The following is an 18747-nucleotide window of genomic DNA, read 5'->3' on the forward strand; positions in this document are numbered from 1 at the left end:
AGGGTGTACCCCGCCTTTCGCCCGTAGTCAGCTGGGATAGGCTCCAGCTTGCCTGCGACCCTGTAGAACAGGATAAAGCGGCTACAGATAATGAGATGAGATGAGACGTCATCAAATGGCAGCGCTGTCGCCTCACAGCAAGAAGGTCCGGGTTCGAGCCCAGCAGCTGATGGGGGTCTTTCTGTGCGGAGTTTGCATGTTCTCCCCCTGTCCGCGTGGGTTTCCTCCGGGTGCTCCGGTTTCCCCCACAGTCCAAAGACATGCAGGTTAGGTTAACTGGTGGCTCTAAATTGACCGTAGGTGTGAACGTGAGTGTGAATGGTTGTTTTTCTCTATGTGTCAGCTCTGCACTGATCCGGCGACTGGTCCAGGGTGTACTCCGCCTATCACCCTTAGTCAGGTGGGATAGGCTCCAGCTCGCCTGCGGCCCTGCACAGGATAAGTGGTTACGGATAATGGATGAATGTCATCATATGATCAGATATGAACTAAAGATTTTGAAAAGGGTAGAGAGAGATGTGTGATTATGATTACTCATTTTTGATTAACTGCTTTGAAACAACTTCCATTTGGTTCAAAGAAAATCAGTTCTGACGCCTTAACATTTTCACTGGACACGTTTGATGAATGTACGTTATTATACTGAGCCTTCAGCATCATCGGAATGTGATTAGAACAAATTTTACATGTAAAACGTACTTGCATTTCTGTCCCAAAGGTGTTATTTATTTAATTTTACATTATATTTTAGTGAGCTGGCATCAAATAACTTCAATTGTTCCTTTTCTGGAAAAGATGCACGATATATTGATATCCAGCGAAACCTTTAAAAACATCAACACAAACATTTTGTCATAAAAGACATTTCTTCATATCACAAGAATTTACTTCTCCGTCATCATCATGATGATTTCCATCATATTACTGGACCTCAGCTTCTCTTATACCAAATTATACCTGAAATGAAAGACATGAACAATCAACACATTCACCTACTAATGGGCTGAGATCTCAAATAGGGACAACCAATTAGAGCACATTATACACAGTCAAAAAAAAAAAAAAGTCAGCTTTCTTCTTGCTGCTGTAGTATTCATATTTTTATGTCTTGCTCTTTTCAACAAGAGTGCTCTGAGAGCGCAATATCCCCCGCTGGCAACGATATCTGTGCTATAAGTGCTTAATACACCCTCATGAAATGATCAAAGTACAACTTTGGTCATCAAGGGCCATAACTCTGGGAAAACGCGAATGAATTGAACGAAATTGCAATATGCGTATTACCAACATACAACAAAGAATCCTGTCAAGTTTTGTGAAATTCCTCCAAAAATTGCGAGAGGAGTTGATTTCAGAAGGTGAGTTCACTTCCCGGGACGGACATCGCCACGACATAATCCCCCCTTCGGGCCTTTCAGCCAGTGGGGGATAAAACATTGATTTCAGAAAGCAAGCACACCTTGATGAAATTGCCAAAGTACAAGTTTGTTAATAATCAAGGGCATAACTCTGGGAAAATTTGCCCAAATTAAATGAAATTTCAATCTGCGTATAACGGTCATATAACAAAGCCTTTTGCCAAGTTTGGTGAAATTCCTCCATAAATTGTGAGAGGAGTTGATTTCAGAAGAACCTACACCCTCATGAAATTATCAAAGCACAAGTTATTTAATCAAGGGTCAAAACTCTGGTAAAATTTTCACAAACGAAATTAAATCGCAATCTGCATGTTACCATCATATAACAAGGCCTTTTGCCAAGCTTCGAGAAATTTGTCAAAAAATTGTGAGAGTTGATGTCAGAAGGCGAGCACACCTTCATGAAATTGTGAAAGTATAAGGTTGTTAATCAAGCGCCACAACTCTGGTAAAATGTGACCAAATTTAACGAAATTACAAAATGCGTATTACCGATATATAACAAAGAATCCTACCAAGTTTAGTGAAATAGCTCCAAAAATTGTGAGAGGAGTTGATTTCAGAAGGTGAGCACCCTTTCCTGGGAGGGAGGGATGGACATCGCCACGATATAATCCCCCTTCGGGCCTTTCGGCCAGTGGGGATAAAAACTCCAAGGCGATGATGATGCTTGAGAAGAGAAAGTCAACGATACCATGATGACCATGAAAGTGGTAAATGGAGGAAGAAAGAAGTCGTCAGAAAGAGAGATAGACAATGAGAGGAGCAATTTGTATTTGTAATATTAATCTAATACTCTCTGCTGCCTTGAACGTATGAAAGTGTGCAAACCCTGTGAGTCATTTTCTGAAATCTGAAAAAAAAGCACGTAAAAGTTAGCAGTTGTGTTCCAGCTGGGGGGCGGAGCTAATTGCTGGTCTGGAAAAATATGAACAAAATGTCAACAGAAGCCTGAAATAAAGAAAATTCTGCATGGAAATGTTGCAAATAAGTTTTTTTTCCCTCAGGAGAAATGTGAAATTGTGATTGTTACAGGTGGAGAAATTATTTGAAACAGATTACACGCTGCACCTTTAATTGCGGTCGAAGCGAGTACGACATTGAACTGAAAAGTCAGAGTGATGATTTTGGAGCAGAAATGGATCGCTGGTGTCAGGATTTGGATGTTGGCGAGACGTGAGCTGAAATCTGGCTAACATAAAGCTTGGGGATAAGTCTGGAGCAAAGAAGCAGAATTCGACCAGAAATCTTGTCGTGATATTCAAAAGTGTTTATTTTAAAACTCAGATTTTGTAGCTTCAGGTAAACTGTCGTCTGTATATCAACATTTGGGCAGTTCCTGAAATCGGAGTCTCGTCATGTCACTTCCCGCTTGCAAGCCATCATGCACGTGTCACTTCCTGGTTGTCCATAACTTTTGGTGCATCACGTCCCAGTTGGCCATGTGTCGCTTGCTGGTTGACCCGGCTCTGATTAGAGCGTCATTACCTGGTTTGTCCGGCTCGGTGGTGATCATGTCACTTCCTGGCGAGCAGCAGGTTGGCGCGGCAGACTTTGGGCACGTGACGGATGGTGAGGGAGACTCGGGTTCCGCGAGAAAGCGTCTCACCCAACTGTCCTCCTGCCACCGACAGGTTCACCACACGCTCTGTTAGCGTATCCATGGCAACGTTGCTGATCCCATGAAGGTAGCGCTTATACATCTCATCTTGTAGGATCAGCAGACTGCGCCGCCGCAGCAGCAACGACAGCACGTAGCGGCTCTCCTCTGTCTGAAGAACGTCAGTCTACGCACACAGAGAGAGACAGAGAATACTGCATGACTGAGCAGGTGTTCCTCAAGAAGTGGCTGATCAAGTACATTTACTTCATGACATCCTTCCATGATTTCCTGCTACATTTTCCTCCTTCATTTTTTTATTCAAATGATTGTTTACTGTGTTTATTTTTGGTCTTGTTGTGCATTTGGTTCTCTGTTTCCCATCACACTTTCCTCACAACACTGAGCTCCCTCACTTCACCAATCACACGCTGTCGTGTCTGACACAACCGCAGCTGGGAAATGATTTTATAAAACAAAGCAGTGACTCAGCGAAGGAAAGGAGGCATCTTGGCTACAAACTGAAGAAAAAAAAAATTCCCAACAGACTGTCGAAAATAATAAAGTATAAAATGCACTGCTCAGCTTCTGCACCAAAGAGCATGAACATTTCCATTTACAAGAACAAAATGGCCATGCGTGTGAATAACTACGCCAACTGCGAACATCAGCCATGTAGTAACAGTGTGTGTGTGTAGTCCAAACTCCTATTGCTCATTATTTTCTTTTCAACACCTGTCAGGTGCTTAACACTGGTTCAGAGTTCTTTAAAGGGTCAGTGGTTTATTGGTGGTCTCAGCAAGCTGTCAGTAGTTTACCTGTGTTTGATCGATAGGTCTGTAGAAGTCAAGCAGCGTGTGAGAACCCAGAGTGATGGTTGTTACTGTGGGGTGATACAGAGGCCCATCCTCATGAGGCTGACACAGAGAGAGAGAGAGAGAGAGAGAGAGAATATGAAATATGAGATGTATGCAACAAAAGATGGAACAGTTGTTCTCAGAACACTGAGGTCAAACACCAGAGCAGGTAAGCACCAATATTTTCACATCAGTTTAAAATATTACCATACGAATGAATGAATGAATACATTAAAAACATTTGAAAAAAAAAAGTGTTTTTCTCCCCACGTTGAATTCATTAGAATATATTTTACCCCGATCACTCCATCTGTAAAATACATGTACTCAATTTAATGTCTCCCATCATACAACCCCGATTCCAAAAAAGTTGGGACAAAGTACAAATTGTAAATAAAAACGGAATGCAATAATTTACAAATCTCAAAAACTGATATTGTATTCACAATAGAACATAGACAACATATCAAATGTCGAAAGTGAGACATTTTGAAATTTCATGCCAAATATTGGCTCATTTGAAATTTCATGACAGCAACACATCTCAAAAAAGTTGGGACAGGGGCAATAAGAGGCTGGAAAAGTTAAAGGTACAAAAAAGGAACAGCTGGAGGACCAAATTGCAACTCATTAGGTCAATTGGCAATAGGTCATTAACATGACTGGGTATAAAAAGAGCATCTTGGAGTGGCAGCGGCTCTCAGAAGTAAAGATGGGAAGAGGATCACCAATCCCCCTAATTCTGCGCTGACAAATAGTGGAGCGATATCAGAAAGGAGTTCGACAGTGTAAAATTGCAAAGAGTTTGAACATATCATCATCTACAGTGCATAATATCATCAAAAGATTCAGAGAATCTGGAAGAATCTCTGTGCGTAAGGGTCAAGGCCGGAAAACCACACTGGGTGCCCGTGATCTTCGGGCCCTTAGACGGCACTGCATCACATACAGGCATGTTTCTGTATTGGAAATCACAAAATGGGCTCAGGAATATTTCCAAAGAACATTATCTGTGAACACAATTCACCGTGCCATCCGCCGTTGCCAGCTAAAACTCTATAGTTCAAAGAAGAAGCCGTATCTAAACATGATCCAGAAGCGCAGACGTCTTCTCTGGGCCAAGGCTCATTTAAAATGGATTATGGCAAAGTGGAAAACTGTTCTGTGGTCAGACGAATCAAAATTTGAAGTTCTTTACGGAAATCAGGGACGCCGTGTCATTCGGACTAAAGAGGAGAAGGACGACCCAAGTTGTTATCAGCGCTCAGTTCAGAAGCCTGCATCTCTGATGGTATGGGGTTGCATTAGTGCGTGTGGCACGGGCAGCTTACACATCTGGAAAGACACCATCAATGCTGAAAGGTATATCCAGGTTCTAGAGCAACATATGCTCCCATCCAGACGACGTCTCTTTCAGGGAAGACCTTGCATTTTCCAACATGACGATGCCAAACCACATACTGCATCAATTACAGCATCATGGCTGCGTAGAAGAAGGGTCCGGGTACTGAACTGGCCAGTCTGCAGTCCAGATCTTTCACCCATAGAAAACATTTGGCGCATCATAAACCGGAAGATACGACAAAAAAGACCTAAGACAATTGAGCAACTAGAATCCTACATTAGACAAGAATGGGTTAACATTCCTATCCCTAAACTTGAGCAACTTGTCTCCTCAGTCCCCAGACGTTTACAGACTGTTGTAAAGAGAAAAGGGGATGTCTCACAGTGGGAAACATGGCCTTGTCCCAACTTTTTTGAGATGTGTTGTCATCATGAAATTTAAAATCACCTAATTTTTCTCTTTAAATGATACATTTTCTCAGTTTAAACATTTGATATGTCATCTATGTTCTATTCTGAATAAAATACAGAATTTTGAAACTTACACATCATTGCATTCCGTTTTTATTTACAATTTGTACTTTGTCCCAACTTTTTGGGAATCGGGGTTGTATGACTGAAGAACTGAAACTAAATGCAGTTTGTAGTAAAAGAAAGAGAGAAATAAAATGGGCGGAGTTGGACCAGGTCTGACTCCACCCCCCGGGAAATACTGTGTTTATGGCATTCTGAGTGTAGTGTATCACTTGTACAACAGGAGTATTATGGTGTGTTTACTGTGAGCATTATAATGTGGTGTGTGTATTGTGAAGTATCGTGATGCAACTGCTGTGGTGAGAGTTAGGATTGAGAGTATTTTGAGGTGAGTACTATTGTATAAGTATTGTGGTGCAAGTATTATGAGTATTGGGACATGAGTACTGCGATGTGATGTGTGGTGCAATGACTGGGATATGAGTACCGTGACGTGATGAGTATTGGTGGATAAGTATTGGATATGAGAACTGACACGAGTATGGTAGTGTGAGCATTGTGAGTAGGACTGTTGTGAGTACTGTGAGTGCAAGCACTGTGATGTGAGTAGTGTGAGTGTGAATACTGCGAGCGCGGCGCGAGTACTATGTGATGCGAGTACTGCGAGTGCGAGTATTGTGGGTATGATTATTGTGATGTGAGTACTGGGATATGAGTATTGTTGTGCGAGTATTGTGAGATACAACATTAATGATGATGATGATCAGGGTGTGCTGTACCATGATGCCCTCCTCTGGCCTGTACTCGTTCACTAGCACATGATTGGCGCTTTTCCCAGCAAATGCTCCGAGGTCCGATATCTTCTCCGTGTACTTCTGCAACCAATCAGGGAGCTTCTCTGCAATCATCCCCTTCGGATGAGGAAGGCCTCCTGATTTCAGATGGAAAGAAACAAAAACATTCTGATTTAGAAACATAGTTTCCATGATACCAAAAATTCCTTTTTCTGCCAGAAATAGAGACGATCCGATGAAACATTCAGCTCCTTATGGGCGGCACGGTGGTGTAGTGGTTAGCACTGCTGCCTCACAGCAAGAAGGTTCTGGGTTCTAACCCAGCGGCTGGCGGGGGCCTTTCTGTGTGGAGTTTGCATGTTCTCCTCGTGTCCGCGTGGGTTTCCTCCGGGTGCTCCGGTTTCCCCCACAGTCTAAAGACATGCAGTTAGGTTAACGTGGGGCGGCCTTGGGCTGAAGTGCCCTCGAGCAAGGTACTGAACCCCTGACTGTGCCCCAGGCGCTCTGGTGTGGCTGCCCACTGCTCTGGGTGTGTGTTCACTGCTTCAGATGGGTTAAATGCAGAGGATGAATCTCACTGTGCTTGAAGTGTGCATGTGACAAATAAAGGTTTCTTCTTCTGAGATGAGTCCTGGAGTAAAAGGCTCATGTTAATAAACTGGTAGCTTTTTGCTGCTCCTATTTTTTTTTAGAATGGATGAAATCAATGCAAACGGCAATTATGGCTGTTCATACACACTGGCAATATTTTATAATAACATTAAAAAATTCGAACAAAAAAATATATATTACACTGTTTTTCTAAGGAACACAATAATTTAAACATTTAAACCAGACGTGACTCACAAATTAAAAAATATACATCTCAGAATCTGTTTTGCGGCGGCACGGTGGTGTAGTGGTTAGCGCTGTCGCCTCACAGCAAGAAGGTCCTGGGTTCGAGCCCCGTGGCCGGCGAGGGCCTTTCTGTGCGGAGTTTGCATGTTCTCCCCGTGTCCGCGTGGGTTTCCTCCGGGTGCTCCGGTTTCCCCCACAGTCCAAAGACATGCAGGTTAGGTTAACTGGTGACTCTAAACTGACCGTAGGTGTGAATGTGAGTGTGAATGGTTGTCTGTGTCTATGTGTCAGCCCTGTGATGACCTGGCGACTTGTCCAGGGTGTACCCCGCCTTTCACCCGTAGTCAGCTGGGATAGGCTCCAGCTTGCCTGCGACCCTGTAGAACAGGATAAAGCGGCTAGAGATAATGAGATGAGAATCTGTTTTGTAGAAGTTTATTGAGATAAATCATACCAATGATGACTGGAAAACTCAGAATTAAAAAGCAGCTTCATCAGCGATGCGTTATCACTCACGTGAAATCATCATTTCTAACGATCCGCGCTCACACAAGTGAGACTAAAAATGTCTCAGTTGGGAATCAAAACGCTTTTGTTGGGTGTTCAGTATTTCAGATCGACACCCTGATGTGGTTTCTGACACAAACACGAGCAAAAACAGACCGAGATCCGGCTGAAGCCGAATCACTTTCTTTTTCGGTATTGCTCCGCACGTCAGACTGAGCGACAGGCGGCGCAAGAGTGTGTTAGAGGTGATGTGGATAAGTTAGTTCCAAACTTGTAAATACAGAACATATTTTTGCTGTTTTATTCAATTATTTATGGTCAAACTGAGTGAAAGGTTTTGTTTTTTCCCCCCTCTATAAACGATGCAAAACTGAGGAAGCAAATGGTCCAGACATTTTTATTTTTGGACACTTTTTAAAAAACAGAACCGGAACCAGTTCTGTTCATAATTTTTATGGACAGAATTTCTAGGTGCAGCCAGGGGCCGGAGGGAATCCTGTTCGGGAACCACAGGATTTCATCTCTGCTTTTCGCGGATGATGTTGTTCTGTTGGCTTCTTCAAACCAGGACCTTCAGCATGCACTGGGGCGGTTTGCAGTCGAGTGTGAAGCAGCTGGGATGAGAATCAGCACCTCCAAGTCCGAGGCCATGGTTCTCGACCGGAAAAGGGTGGCTTGCCCTCTTCAGGTTGGTGGAGAAGTCCTGCCTCAAGTGGAGGAGTTTAAGTATCTCGGGATCTTGTTCACAAGTGATTGAAGGATGGAGCGTGAGATCGACAGGCGGATCAGTGCAGCCTCCGCAGTGATGCGGTCGCTTTACTGGTCTGTCGTGGTGAAGAAGGAGCTGAGCCAAAAGACGAAGCTCTCGATTTACCGGTTGATCTACGTTCCGACACTCACCTATGGTCATGAGCTTTGGGTAATGACCGAAAGAACAAGATCGCAGATACAAGCGACCAAAATGAGTTTCCTTCGCAGGGTGGCTGGGCGTTCCCTTAGAGATAGGGTGAGAAGCACAGTCACTCAGGAGGAGCTCGGAGTAGAGCCGCTGCTCCTCCACATCGAGAGGAATCAGCTGAGGTGGCTCGGGCATCTCTTTCAGATGCCTCCTGGACGCCTCCCTGGGGAGGTGTTCCAGGCATGTCCCTCCAGGAGGAGGCCAGGACATGCTGGAGGGACTATGTCTCTCGGCTGGCCTGGGAACGCCTCGGTGTTCTTCCCGAGGAGCTGGCCGAGGTGTCTGGGGAGAGGGAAGTTTGGGCTTCCATGCTCAGACTGCTGCCTCCGCGACCCGGTCCCGGATAAGCGGAAGAAAATGAGATGAGATGAGACTTTAAAAAAAAAAAAAATTATATGAATCATGAGAGGAACAGACCCCAGTTCTGCAGTCTCCTTCCTGACAGCTGTGTCCATTTGGGTTTGGGGGCTTTGTACACCTGAAACAAACAAACAGGCAGGTGAGGATGTATACAGTGGATTATGATGAATAAATGCTTCATAAAGATCTACCTGCTGGAGAAGATACTCCTCTTCTGCCTCTGTTATAAAGTCTGGAATGTAGTAAACAGTCGGTGGAGCCTGTTTCAACACAATAACCACAACATTTATTTTCATTTGTTTTAAAAATAAATGCAAAATTAAGCTATAACCAGCTATATTTTCACTCACATCTTTCACAGTGTATCCTTCAAACTCCTCAGAAACCTCCTCAGGTTTCGCCATTCTCAATCATTACCTACAAAAGCAGTGGCCTGATCCCAAATCTCCCCAGAGTGCACTATTTAGTGTCTAAACGCCGCTTCTTTCTTCGTTTAAGTAGTGCACCTAAGTAGAACACATCGAGATATTTGAGATTCAGCCATGGATTTAGCCTTTACGAGTAAAATTAGTGACAAAAATATGCGTTAACATTCCTCCAAACGCACTTAATAATATACAAGTTTATTTTTTTTACCAAGCATGATTTTTTTTAAATTTTATTATTTAAAAGCACAAATCTCGTCGTGGTTAAAACTGTTTCGTAAGTAATATTACTTCCTGTTCTTCTTCTTCGCGTCTTCTCTGCGTCAAAACAGCTCGCGCGCGCTGCCTACTGGATCAAAATGAAAACAAAAGAAAATTCTTGTCAGTATGGTATAATATTTTACTAAGACGTAATAAAACGACTTATCTAAAGTTGCACTAGTATACATAAACAAAAACCCATTCTCAACACTTCCTATTTACTACACTATTGGAGCTTTAATCTTCCACAGCGCCACCTGTAGGTTTGGAGGAGTCGTGTTTTCTACAGTGGTCAAGTCAAGTCAAGCGCCGCTGTATGACAATTCACTGTAATTACAATGTTTTTATTTTACTTGTTGAATATATGTCGATTCTTGCAAAAATAAATAAAAACAAATAAATACATAAATAAAAAAGAAGGAGCTTCGTCGACGTAAAAGTGACTTCATCAGCTTCCCCATGGCAGGTTTTCTTTATGGAAGAGTGCAAATTATTCATTCATTCTTTCGTTTATGTTCCAAACTGAGCTTCCTGCTTCACATAAATTAAACCAAGCAATTAAAACATGATTTTTTGGCTTGTGATTGCACTCAACCTGCAGAAAAGTTGGGTCCTTTTCCATGGTTTCGTGCAGGGTTTTGCTCATTCTTCAGTAAGCGTGAGGCAGAGTCACGGTGGCTCCGGAGTGTGTCCTTGGAATACAGGATGTGAGGCAGGAATATGTGCACCATGAACACACATTCACACCTAGGGTCAATTTGGCATACTGGGAAGTGTGAGGAAATCAGAGAACCCCCCAAAAAAAGAAAAAAAACACACACAGACATGGAGAGAACGTGCTAAACTTCAAAGACAGTAACCCAAGCTCAGGATCAAACCAGGGAGAATGAAGCTGTGAGCTAGCAACGTGACTTGGTGGACCACCATACCATACAATAATAATAATATGTAGAGCCAGAGCAGGTGGGTGGAGCACAGAAGCACGGCAGGCCAGAACTGAGTTCTCAGAAACTTTTTATTTTCGATTATATAGGTGGCTTTTCAGCTCATTCACTCTCTCACACATGCATACACATGCATTCGGGTTGGGAGAGAGCTCCCTTTCTCTGCTCTCTCTCTCCTTTTATAGGGCACGGTCACTGGGGAAGACACACAAACACAGGTTAACTCACATCAGGTGCAGTGATTCTGCCAATTACCATCCCTGACTCCGCCCTCCATTCACAGACTGACGTTTGACCACGCCCCCGCTGCCACATACCCCCACCGCCCGACTCAGGCCGGGGAGCTGTCCGGCCTGCAGCTGACTCCCCCCTCCCCTTGACGGGAGAGGAAATCCACCACGACCATCTGCGCCCCCGGCCTGTGGACCATCCTTGAACTTAAATGGCTGGAGTGCCAGATACCAGAGGTGGAAAAACTGGACTGACAAAGTAAAAGTCCTGCTTAGGTTTTCCTTCTGCCTGTGCTCTCAACACAGGTGATTTCACCAATTAGCTCATCAACCTGGCTTAGGGGATGTGGTAATTAGGATCAGCTGGTTCATTGAATTGGCTGGAGCAAAAATGTGGCAGGGTTTTTACTTTCTGCACCCGGGTTTTTCCACCTCTGCCAGATACCAACGGGTGATCTGCATGTTGGCATCCTTCATGCGGTGGAGCCACTGGAGGAGGGCGTGGTCCAAACAGAGGGTGAAAGGGCATCCCAGTAGGTAGTAGCGGAGGGCGAGGACTGCCCACTTGATGGCAAGGCACTCCTTTTCTATGGTGCTGTACCGGCCCTCACGCACCGACAGCTTCCGGCTGATGTACAGCACTGGACGATCCTCCCCCTCCACCTCCTGGGACAGAACAGCCCCCAGCCCTCTGTCCGACGCGTCCGTCTGCAAAACAAAGGGGAGAGAAAAGTCAGGGGAGTGTAACAGTGGCCCCCCACACAGTGCAGCCTTTACCTCAGAGAAAGCCCGCTGGCATTGCTCTGTCCACTGGACCGGATCTGGTGCCCCCTTTTTAGTGAGATTAGTCAGCGGGCTGGTGACATCCGAATAATTAGGTATAAACCTACGATAGTAGCCAGCCAGCACCAGGAACTGTCTCACCCCCTTTTTGGTCTTGGGCCTCAGGCAGGCTGTAATCGCTGCTGTCTTATTAATTTGGGGATGCACCTGCCCATTGCCCAAGTGGAAGCCCAGATACCATACTTCCACCCACCCAATTGCACACTTCTTCGGCTTGGCTGTGAGACCCGCTCACCTCAGCGACCTAAGGACGGCCCTTAGATGTTTTAGGTGTCGCGGCCAGTCATTACAGTACTATAAATAATGATGTCGTCCAAGTATGCGGCCGCGTAGGTGGCGTGGGGGCGGGGGACCCTATCCATAAGCCGCTGGAACGTAGCAGGCACCCCAAACAGCCCAAAAGGAAGTGTGACGAACTGGTGTAAGCCAAACGGTGTGGAAAAGGCCATTTTCTCTCAGGATAACAGAGTCAAGGGGATCTGCCAATATCCCTTTGTCAAATCCAATGTCGAATAAAAACGAGCGGTGCCTAGTCGATCAAGCAACTCGTCAATATGAGGCATTGGGTATGCATCAAATTTAGACACTGCATTGACTTTTCTATAGTCCACACAGAACCGGACCGACCCGTCGGCCTTGGGAACCAAGACCACCGGGCTGCTCCAGTCACTGTGGGACTCTTCAATGATGCCCATTTCGAGCATGGCCTCGAGTTCTTCCCAAAACACCTTTTTTTGTGTGTTTGGGCAGTCTGTAAGGGTGGCTGCGCACTACCACCCCCGGGGGCGTCTCAATGTGGTGTTCTATGAGGTGGGTGCGGCTGGGCAGGGGCAAGAATACGTCAGAAAATTCTGTCAGCAACTGGGCGACCTCTGTGAGTTGGGTCGGAGAGAGGTGGTCTCCACAGGGGACAGGAGTGGTGGGTGATGTCAAGTTTACTTTTTGAACCTCTGGCCCCAGCTCCGCCTTCTCTGAAACCACCGACACCAATGCCATGGGGACCTCCTCGTTCCAAAGTTTTAACAGATTGAGGTGGTAAATCTGTAACGCCCCACCCCTGTCCATTCGCCGCACCTCATAGTCAACGTCCCCGACTCGCTATGTGACCTCAAAGGGTCCTTGCCACCTGGCGATCAATTTGGAGCTCCATGTGGGCAATAACACGAGTACTTTATCTCCCGCTGTGAATTCCCTAAGGCGCGTGCCCCTGTTGTACAGATGGAGTTGACATTCTTGGGCCTGCCGCAAATTCTCCTGGGTTAGGTGCGTGAGGGTGTGGAGTTTGGTGCGCAGGTCGATAACGTATTGAATTTCATTTTTGCTTGTTGAAGGTCCCTCCTCTCAATTTTCATGCAGCACATCTAAAATGCCACGTGGCTTACGCCCGTATAATAATTCGAATGGGGAGAACCCCGTGGAGCCTTGTGGGACCTCTCGCACTGTGAATAACAGGGGCTCAAGCCATTTATCCCAGCTGTGTGCGTCCTCGCTTACAAATTTTCGAATTATGTTCTTGAGGGTGTGGTTGAACCATTTGACTAAGCCATCCATTTGTGTGTGATAAATGCTGGTGCGGATAGGCTTAATTCCCAGTAACCCATACAGTTCGTGCAGTGTGCATGACATAAACGTAGTGCCTTGATCAGTCAGAATCTCTTTGGGGATTCCAACTCGGGAGATGACGCGGAAGAGTGCTTCCGCAATACTGCGTGCTGAGATACTGCGAAGAGGCACTGCTTCCGGATATCGCGTTGCATAGTCCACCAGAACTAAAATAAAGCGATATCCTCGTGTTGACCGATCTAATGGCCCGACGAGATCCATCCCAATTCTTTCAAATGGGGTCTCGATTAATGGCAGAGGATGCAAAGGCACTTTTGGAATGGCCTCTGGATTTACTAACTGGCATTCGCGGCACGCCGTACACCACCTATGGACATCACCGCAAATCCCTGCCCAATAGAACCGGGCCATTATTTGGGCTAGAGTCTTATCCTGCCCTAAGTGTCCGGCCATGGGATTAAAGTGAGCCGCCTGGAATATAAATTCCCAGCGGCTCTTTGGGATCAAAAGCTGTGTTATTGGTTCCTTCGTCTGAGTGTCCTGTGTCACTCAGTATAACCTATCCTTAATAATGGAGAAATAGGGGAAGGACGGGGTGATGTTTGGCTGGAGCATTTGACCATCGATTACTCTCACTTGGTCAAACGCATGCCGCAGAGTCTCATCTCGCAACTGCTCTAACGGGAAATCCATGAGGGATTCCCCGAGAGAGGGAGGAGGAGCCCGCTGCTCCTCACTCTGACGCGGTGATGACGTAGACGGCTTTTTGACAGCTGCTCCCACCAATGCCACACCGTGACCTCCCCCCGCTAAATTATGGCAGGCCCCACTCTTCACTAAATGTGACATTAATTCCCGAAATCCCGGCCAATCAGTCCCCAAAATTATGGAGTGGGTAAGGCGAGGATTAACTGCCACCTTTACTCTAAATTTCTCCCCTCGAAATAGAATGTGGACTGACACTAAAGGGTAGTTGTGAACATCCCCGTGCACACACAACACCTTCACCAATTGTGCTCTCCCCAATGCCTCATCTTGCACCAGGCTTTGGTGGATTGAGGTCTGATTACAGCCGGAGTCCACCAAAGCCTGATACGTATCCCCTTGGATACTCACCGGTATGCGATACGCTCCGGCCTGATCAAGAGTGGTCCCTGGCGCGTCGGGGATCCAGACCACCGCGCCCACCTCCATTGCCAAGCACTGATGCTGGAGGTGCTCCAGCATCAGTGCTCCAGCATCGCTGCGGCATGCTGGCGCTCCCCGCAGCGCCAGCATACCGGCCCAGGCTCTCCCTCTGCACCGATGTTTCGGAGCTCACTCACCTAAGGGGGGGAAGACACAGACATGGAAGTAGGAGATGGTAGGGCACTGCGGGTGCGGCGGGCCAGCTGGGGTGGAGGATCCATGGTGGGGGAATGGGGTGAGGACAAGAAACAGAAGGGGAGAGAGAGAGAGAGAGAAGAGAGGGGAGAAGAGGAGACACGCTGTCCTGCCGTCGGAACAGCCACCATATGGTCCTCCGCCAGCTCGATGGCCTGATCCAGCGACACCGGGCGATGGCAATGGATCCACTCCGCTGTTCCTTCCGGAAGTCGGGTGATGAATTGTTCCAGCGCCACCAGGTTGATGATTCCCTCGGCGTTGTGGTTGTCGACCCTCAGCCACTGCCGGCAGGCGTCCCGGAGTTGCTGGCCAAATGCGAATGGCCAGCCGACCTCCTCCAGGCACAGTGTGCGGAAGCGCTGCCGTTGCTGCTCCGGGGTGTGCCCCACACGTTGGAGGACGGCCCTGCGGAGGTCGGCATAGACCAGCCGGCTGTCAGCGGGGAGTTGTAGCGTGGCCAGCTGCGCCTCGCCCATTAGCAGGGGGAGGAGGCGCGCCATGCGCTGTTCCACCTGCCAACCCCATGCCTCTGCTGACTGCTCAAAAAGAGCGAGGAAGGCTTCGGGGTCATCGTGCGGACCCATCTTCATTAGGGTGAGGTGGTGAGGGTCCACGGCGGTGGTGATGGTGGACCCCGCCAATGCGAGCAGGTGCCGGAATGCCTGGCGATCTTCCTGCTGTGCCAGCACCAGGGCTTCAAACCGTTGTTCTTGCTCCTTCTGGAGGGCGACCAGCGCCTGGTGCTGGCTCTGTTGGGCCGAGACAAGGGCATGGACCAGGTCCTTGAAGGGGGAGGACTCCATGGGGCTGTCTCCTTCTGCGCTCCGTCCCGGGTTTCAGCACCACTGTAGAACCAGAGCAGGTGGGTGGAGCACAGAAGCACGGCAGGCCAGAACTGAGTTCTCAGAAACTTTTTATTTTCGGTTATATAGGTGGCTTTTCAGCTCATTCGCTCTCTCACACACGCACACACATGCATTCAGGTCGGGAGAGAGCTCCCTTTCTTTGCTCTCTCTCTCCTTTTATAGGGCGCGGTCACTGGGGAAGACATACAAACACAGGTTAACTCACATCAGGTGCAGTGATTCTGCCACTTACCTTCCCTGACTCCGCCCTCCATTCACAGACCGACGCTTGACCACGCCCCCGCTGCCACATAATAATAATAATAATAAACAGTTCAATTTATATAGCGCCTTTCTCACACCCAAGGCCGCTTTAGAATTGGGGGGGGGGGAGAGTCCACCAAAAGAGGGTCAGGATGTAATTCCAATGATGTAGCTACCACAGTCCCACCAAAAGGCGCACGAAAATAAATCCCACACCGCCTGCACAGCTGCTGCGACACCACTGGGCAACATCACTCAGAACACCACGCCATGGATCCACAAACTGAGCACAGAAGCACCACCACACAGAGCGCTGGTATGTCCCAAAACCACCTGCACAGCCAACATGACAACACTGGGCAACATCACTCGGAACACTGCGCCAAGCACAAAAGCACCACCGCACAGATCGCTGGACAACCCTGATGTTAAAAGAGCAACAAGCTCACTGTAGTTCATAGCGAAGAGCACAGGCATCACCCACGGTGAACCAAGGCCTGGAGGGAACCAACGCCCAAAACTGGGTCCGGAGCTACTCCACAACCGGCGGACAAAACACTCAAACAAAAAACAAACATCAAACTACACAAACAAGAAAAAGAAAAACAAAAGGAAAAAAAAATAAAAATAAAAAAGCTCCGCTGAGAAGCGGCAGCCAGAATGTGTATGGCATACTCTCAACCGGAAACGGAAAACCATATCATACAATCCTATACCATCCAATCCCATCCCATACCATACCATAAAACCCAATACCATACCACCCAATACCATACCATACGATACCACACCACACCACACCATACCATACCACCCAATACCATACCATACCACCCAATACCATACCATACCATACCATACCATACCATAAAACCCAATACCATACCATACCATACCATACCATACCATACCATACCATACCATACCATACCATACCACCCAATACCATACCATACCATACCATACCATACCATACCATACCATACCATACCATACCATACCATCAACCAAACACACAACAACTCAGTATTAATGAGACCATATTTTACCACTATGTCTGGCATTATATGAGCTAGAATGCTAGTTATTTTTGTGAAACATTGCCCATAATACTGCACAAATATGAAGAAAGGCTCTATTTTTGGACTAGATCCCAAAATCAGTAAAATCTTATATGTTACTGTGGACAGTTTGGCCATGTTTAGTCAATAATACACTTTCCATTGGCATAAACATCCCCTATGTTCCTCATCTTGTTCACACTTAGTGTAGAATCCCCTGCTGTCTGGGTACGCTACTCGTTTTCCCTCAGCCGATGCATCGTTAATGTTTCAGTAGGATTGAGAAGAATGGAACTTTCTAGAAGTGAAAATTATGTGATAAAAGATGATGCCAAATGAGTGTGTGAAAAGAATAAACCTGAATGCCTATTGAAATAAAGCTCAGTGCTGTGTGACATGTTCACGACACACCTGGGCTAATCAGCTAATGAGTTCAATCAGACATGGCTTCATCAAATTACTAGTTCTGAGACATTGTGAAGCAGAATTGTCCTTCCTTTGTGCCAAACACATTCCTGTCTGTTTCAGTGATTAGTAGTCAGCCAACATCCAGTAGCCCAGAGAGAAATATGCTGAAATCACCCAGTGATTGTCTCCCTGTGTTTCTTCCTCCTTCTCATTCCATCTACCTATCCCACCTGAATTGCTTGCCCCTCGCTCACTTCCTCACCCCCCTCCACTCATTTTTTCCCCTCCATCTCCCAATTTCAGCCCGCAGCACTGCGGCGGTGGTTTCCACAGCAACGGCAGGGCGAGAGCTGCATCCTGAATCAGTGCTGGTGTGCCGTCGCAAATAGTTATTGATCAGCTCTGATTGCAGCTGCAGCGCTGTCCAACGCCGGGCTCTGCTGAAATCAGTTAAATGAAACAAAGAGGGAGGGGAAAAAAAACAAGAGATAAGCAATAAGATAACGTTATTCATGATAGCTTTGCCGAGGTGGGAGCTGTCTTCATTTTTTTGTGCATTATCTATAGTCACGGGCGATATTAATCAGTCGCTTTTGTTCATTGGGAATGCGTCAAATCCATGTGGTCGGAGGCCAAATCACATTAAGTTATCGGGGTGATGTCACAGTGTTCCACTGCAGTGCATTTTGGGTCGCTGTTACCATTTTGTGACACAAATACGACATTTGGTTTGCACTGGACGTTTAGAGAATCACAAGATAAAAAGTAGACAAAGTGAACTTGAGATTGTGTTGAAGTTAAAATTACATCCTGTGATTCAGTGCTGCTGAATTCTGGATTCTGATTGGTCACAGGTTTATATTAATGCCCTCATCTCATTCAAATGACCTTTCTCTGAGGAAATGAAACAAAACAACCAAAAAAACATTGATGGAAGGAGTCTCCAGTGTCAGCACTCAGTAAGTTTTCTGACACGTCTTCAGAACAGAGAGGTTTACGGTACACTTTGTGGTTCTTCTGTATCATGACAAACTGCATTTTGTATCTTCTTAACTTTAAGAGACGGAAAACAGAAAGGCTGGTGAGGGAATATCTGTTTACACCTGCTGTATAGTGGAAGTGACAACAAGAATGGACTTGTTTTGAAATGCAACTATTTACAGATCAAAAAAAACATGTCAAAATTGTTGTCAAATTGCTGTGTCTAGGGAATAATAAGCAACACGAGGAACACGTTTTGGGTGGTAACAGTAACTCCACTTCGTCACATCACTCTGTGGTGGATTATTTTCCCAAACACTTCATTCTGATACACCAATAAATTAAGAAAGTGTGTTTACCTGGAGGTTTTTTAGGACTTGGATGGTG

General features: G+C 46.3%; 1 protein-coding gene across 2 annotated transcripts; it reads right to left on the minus strand.

The window, feature by feature from the left end:
• Positions 1-2667: 2667 nt before the first annotated feature.
• On the minus strand, positions 2668-10026 carry alkbh6 (alkB homolog 6). 2 transcript variants are annotated; one of them, XM_060912388.1, is made up of 7 exons: positions 9866-10026; positions 9500-9655; positions 9341-9409; positions 9207-9267; positions 6473-6624; positions 3837-3935; positions 2668-3205 (listed from the first exon to the last, which is right to left on the minus strand). In XM_060912388.1, the coding sequence occupies exons 2-7, from the start codon at positions 9551-9553 to the stop codon at positions 2936-2938; spliced, it is 705 nt and encodes a 234-aa protein (XP_060768371.1). In that variant the 5' UTR covers positions 9554-9655; positions 9866-10026; the 3' UTR covers positions 2668-2935. The 2 variants fall into 2 exon arrangements, with proteins under 2 accessions (XP_060768371.1, XP_060768372.1); XM_060912389.1 differs by lacking the exon at positions 9866-10026 and adding an exon at positions 9786-9851.
• Positions 10027-18747: the final 8721 nt, after the last annotated feature.

Source organism: Neoarius graeffei, chromosome 28 (assembly GCF_027579695.1).
Source record: "Neoarius graeffei isolate fNeoGra1 chromosome 28, fNeoGra1.pri, whole genome shotgun sequence".
Classification (NCBI taxonomy): domain Eukaryota; kingdom Metazoa; phylum Chordata; class Actinopteri; order Siluriformes; family Ariidae; genus Neoarius; species Neoarius graeffei.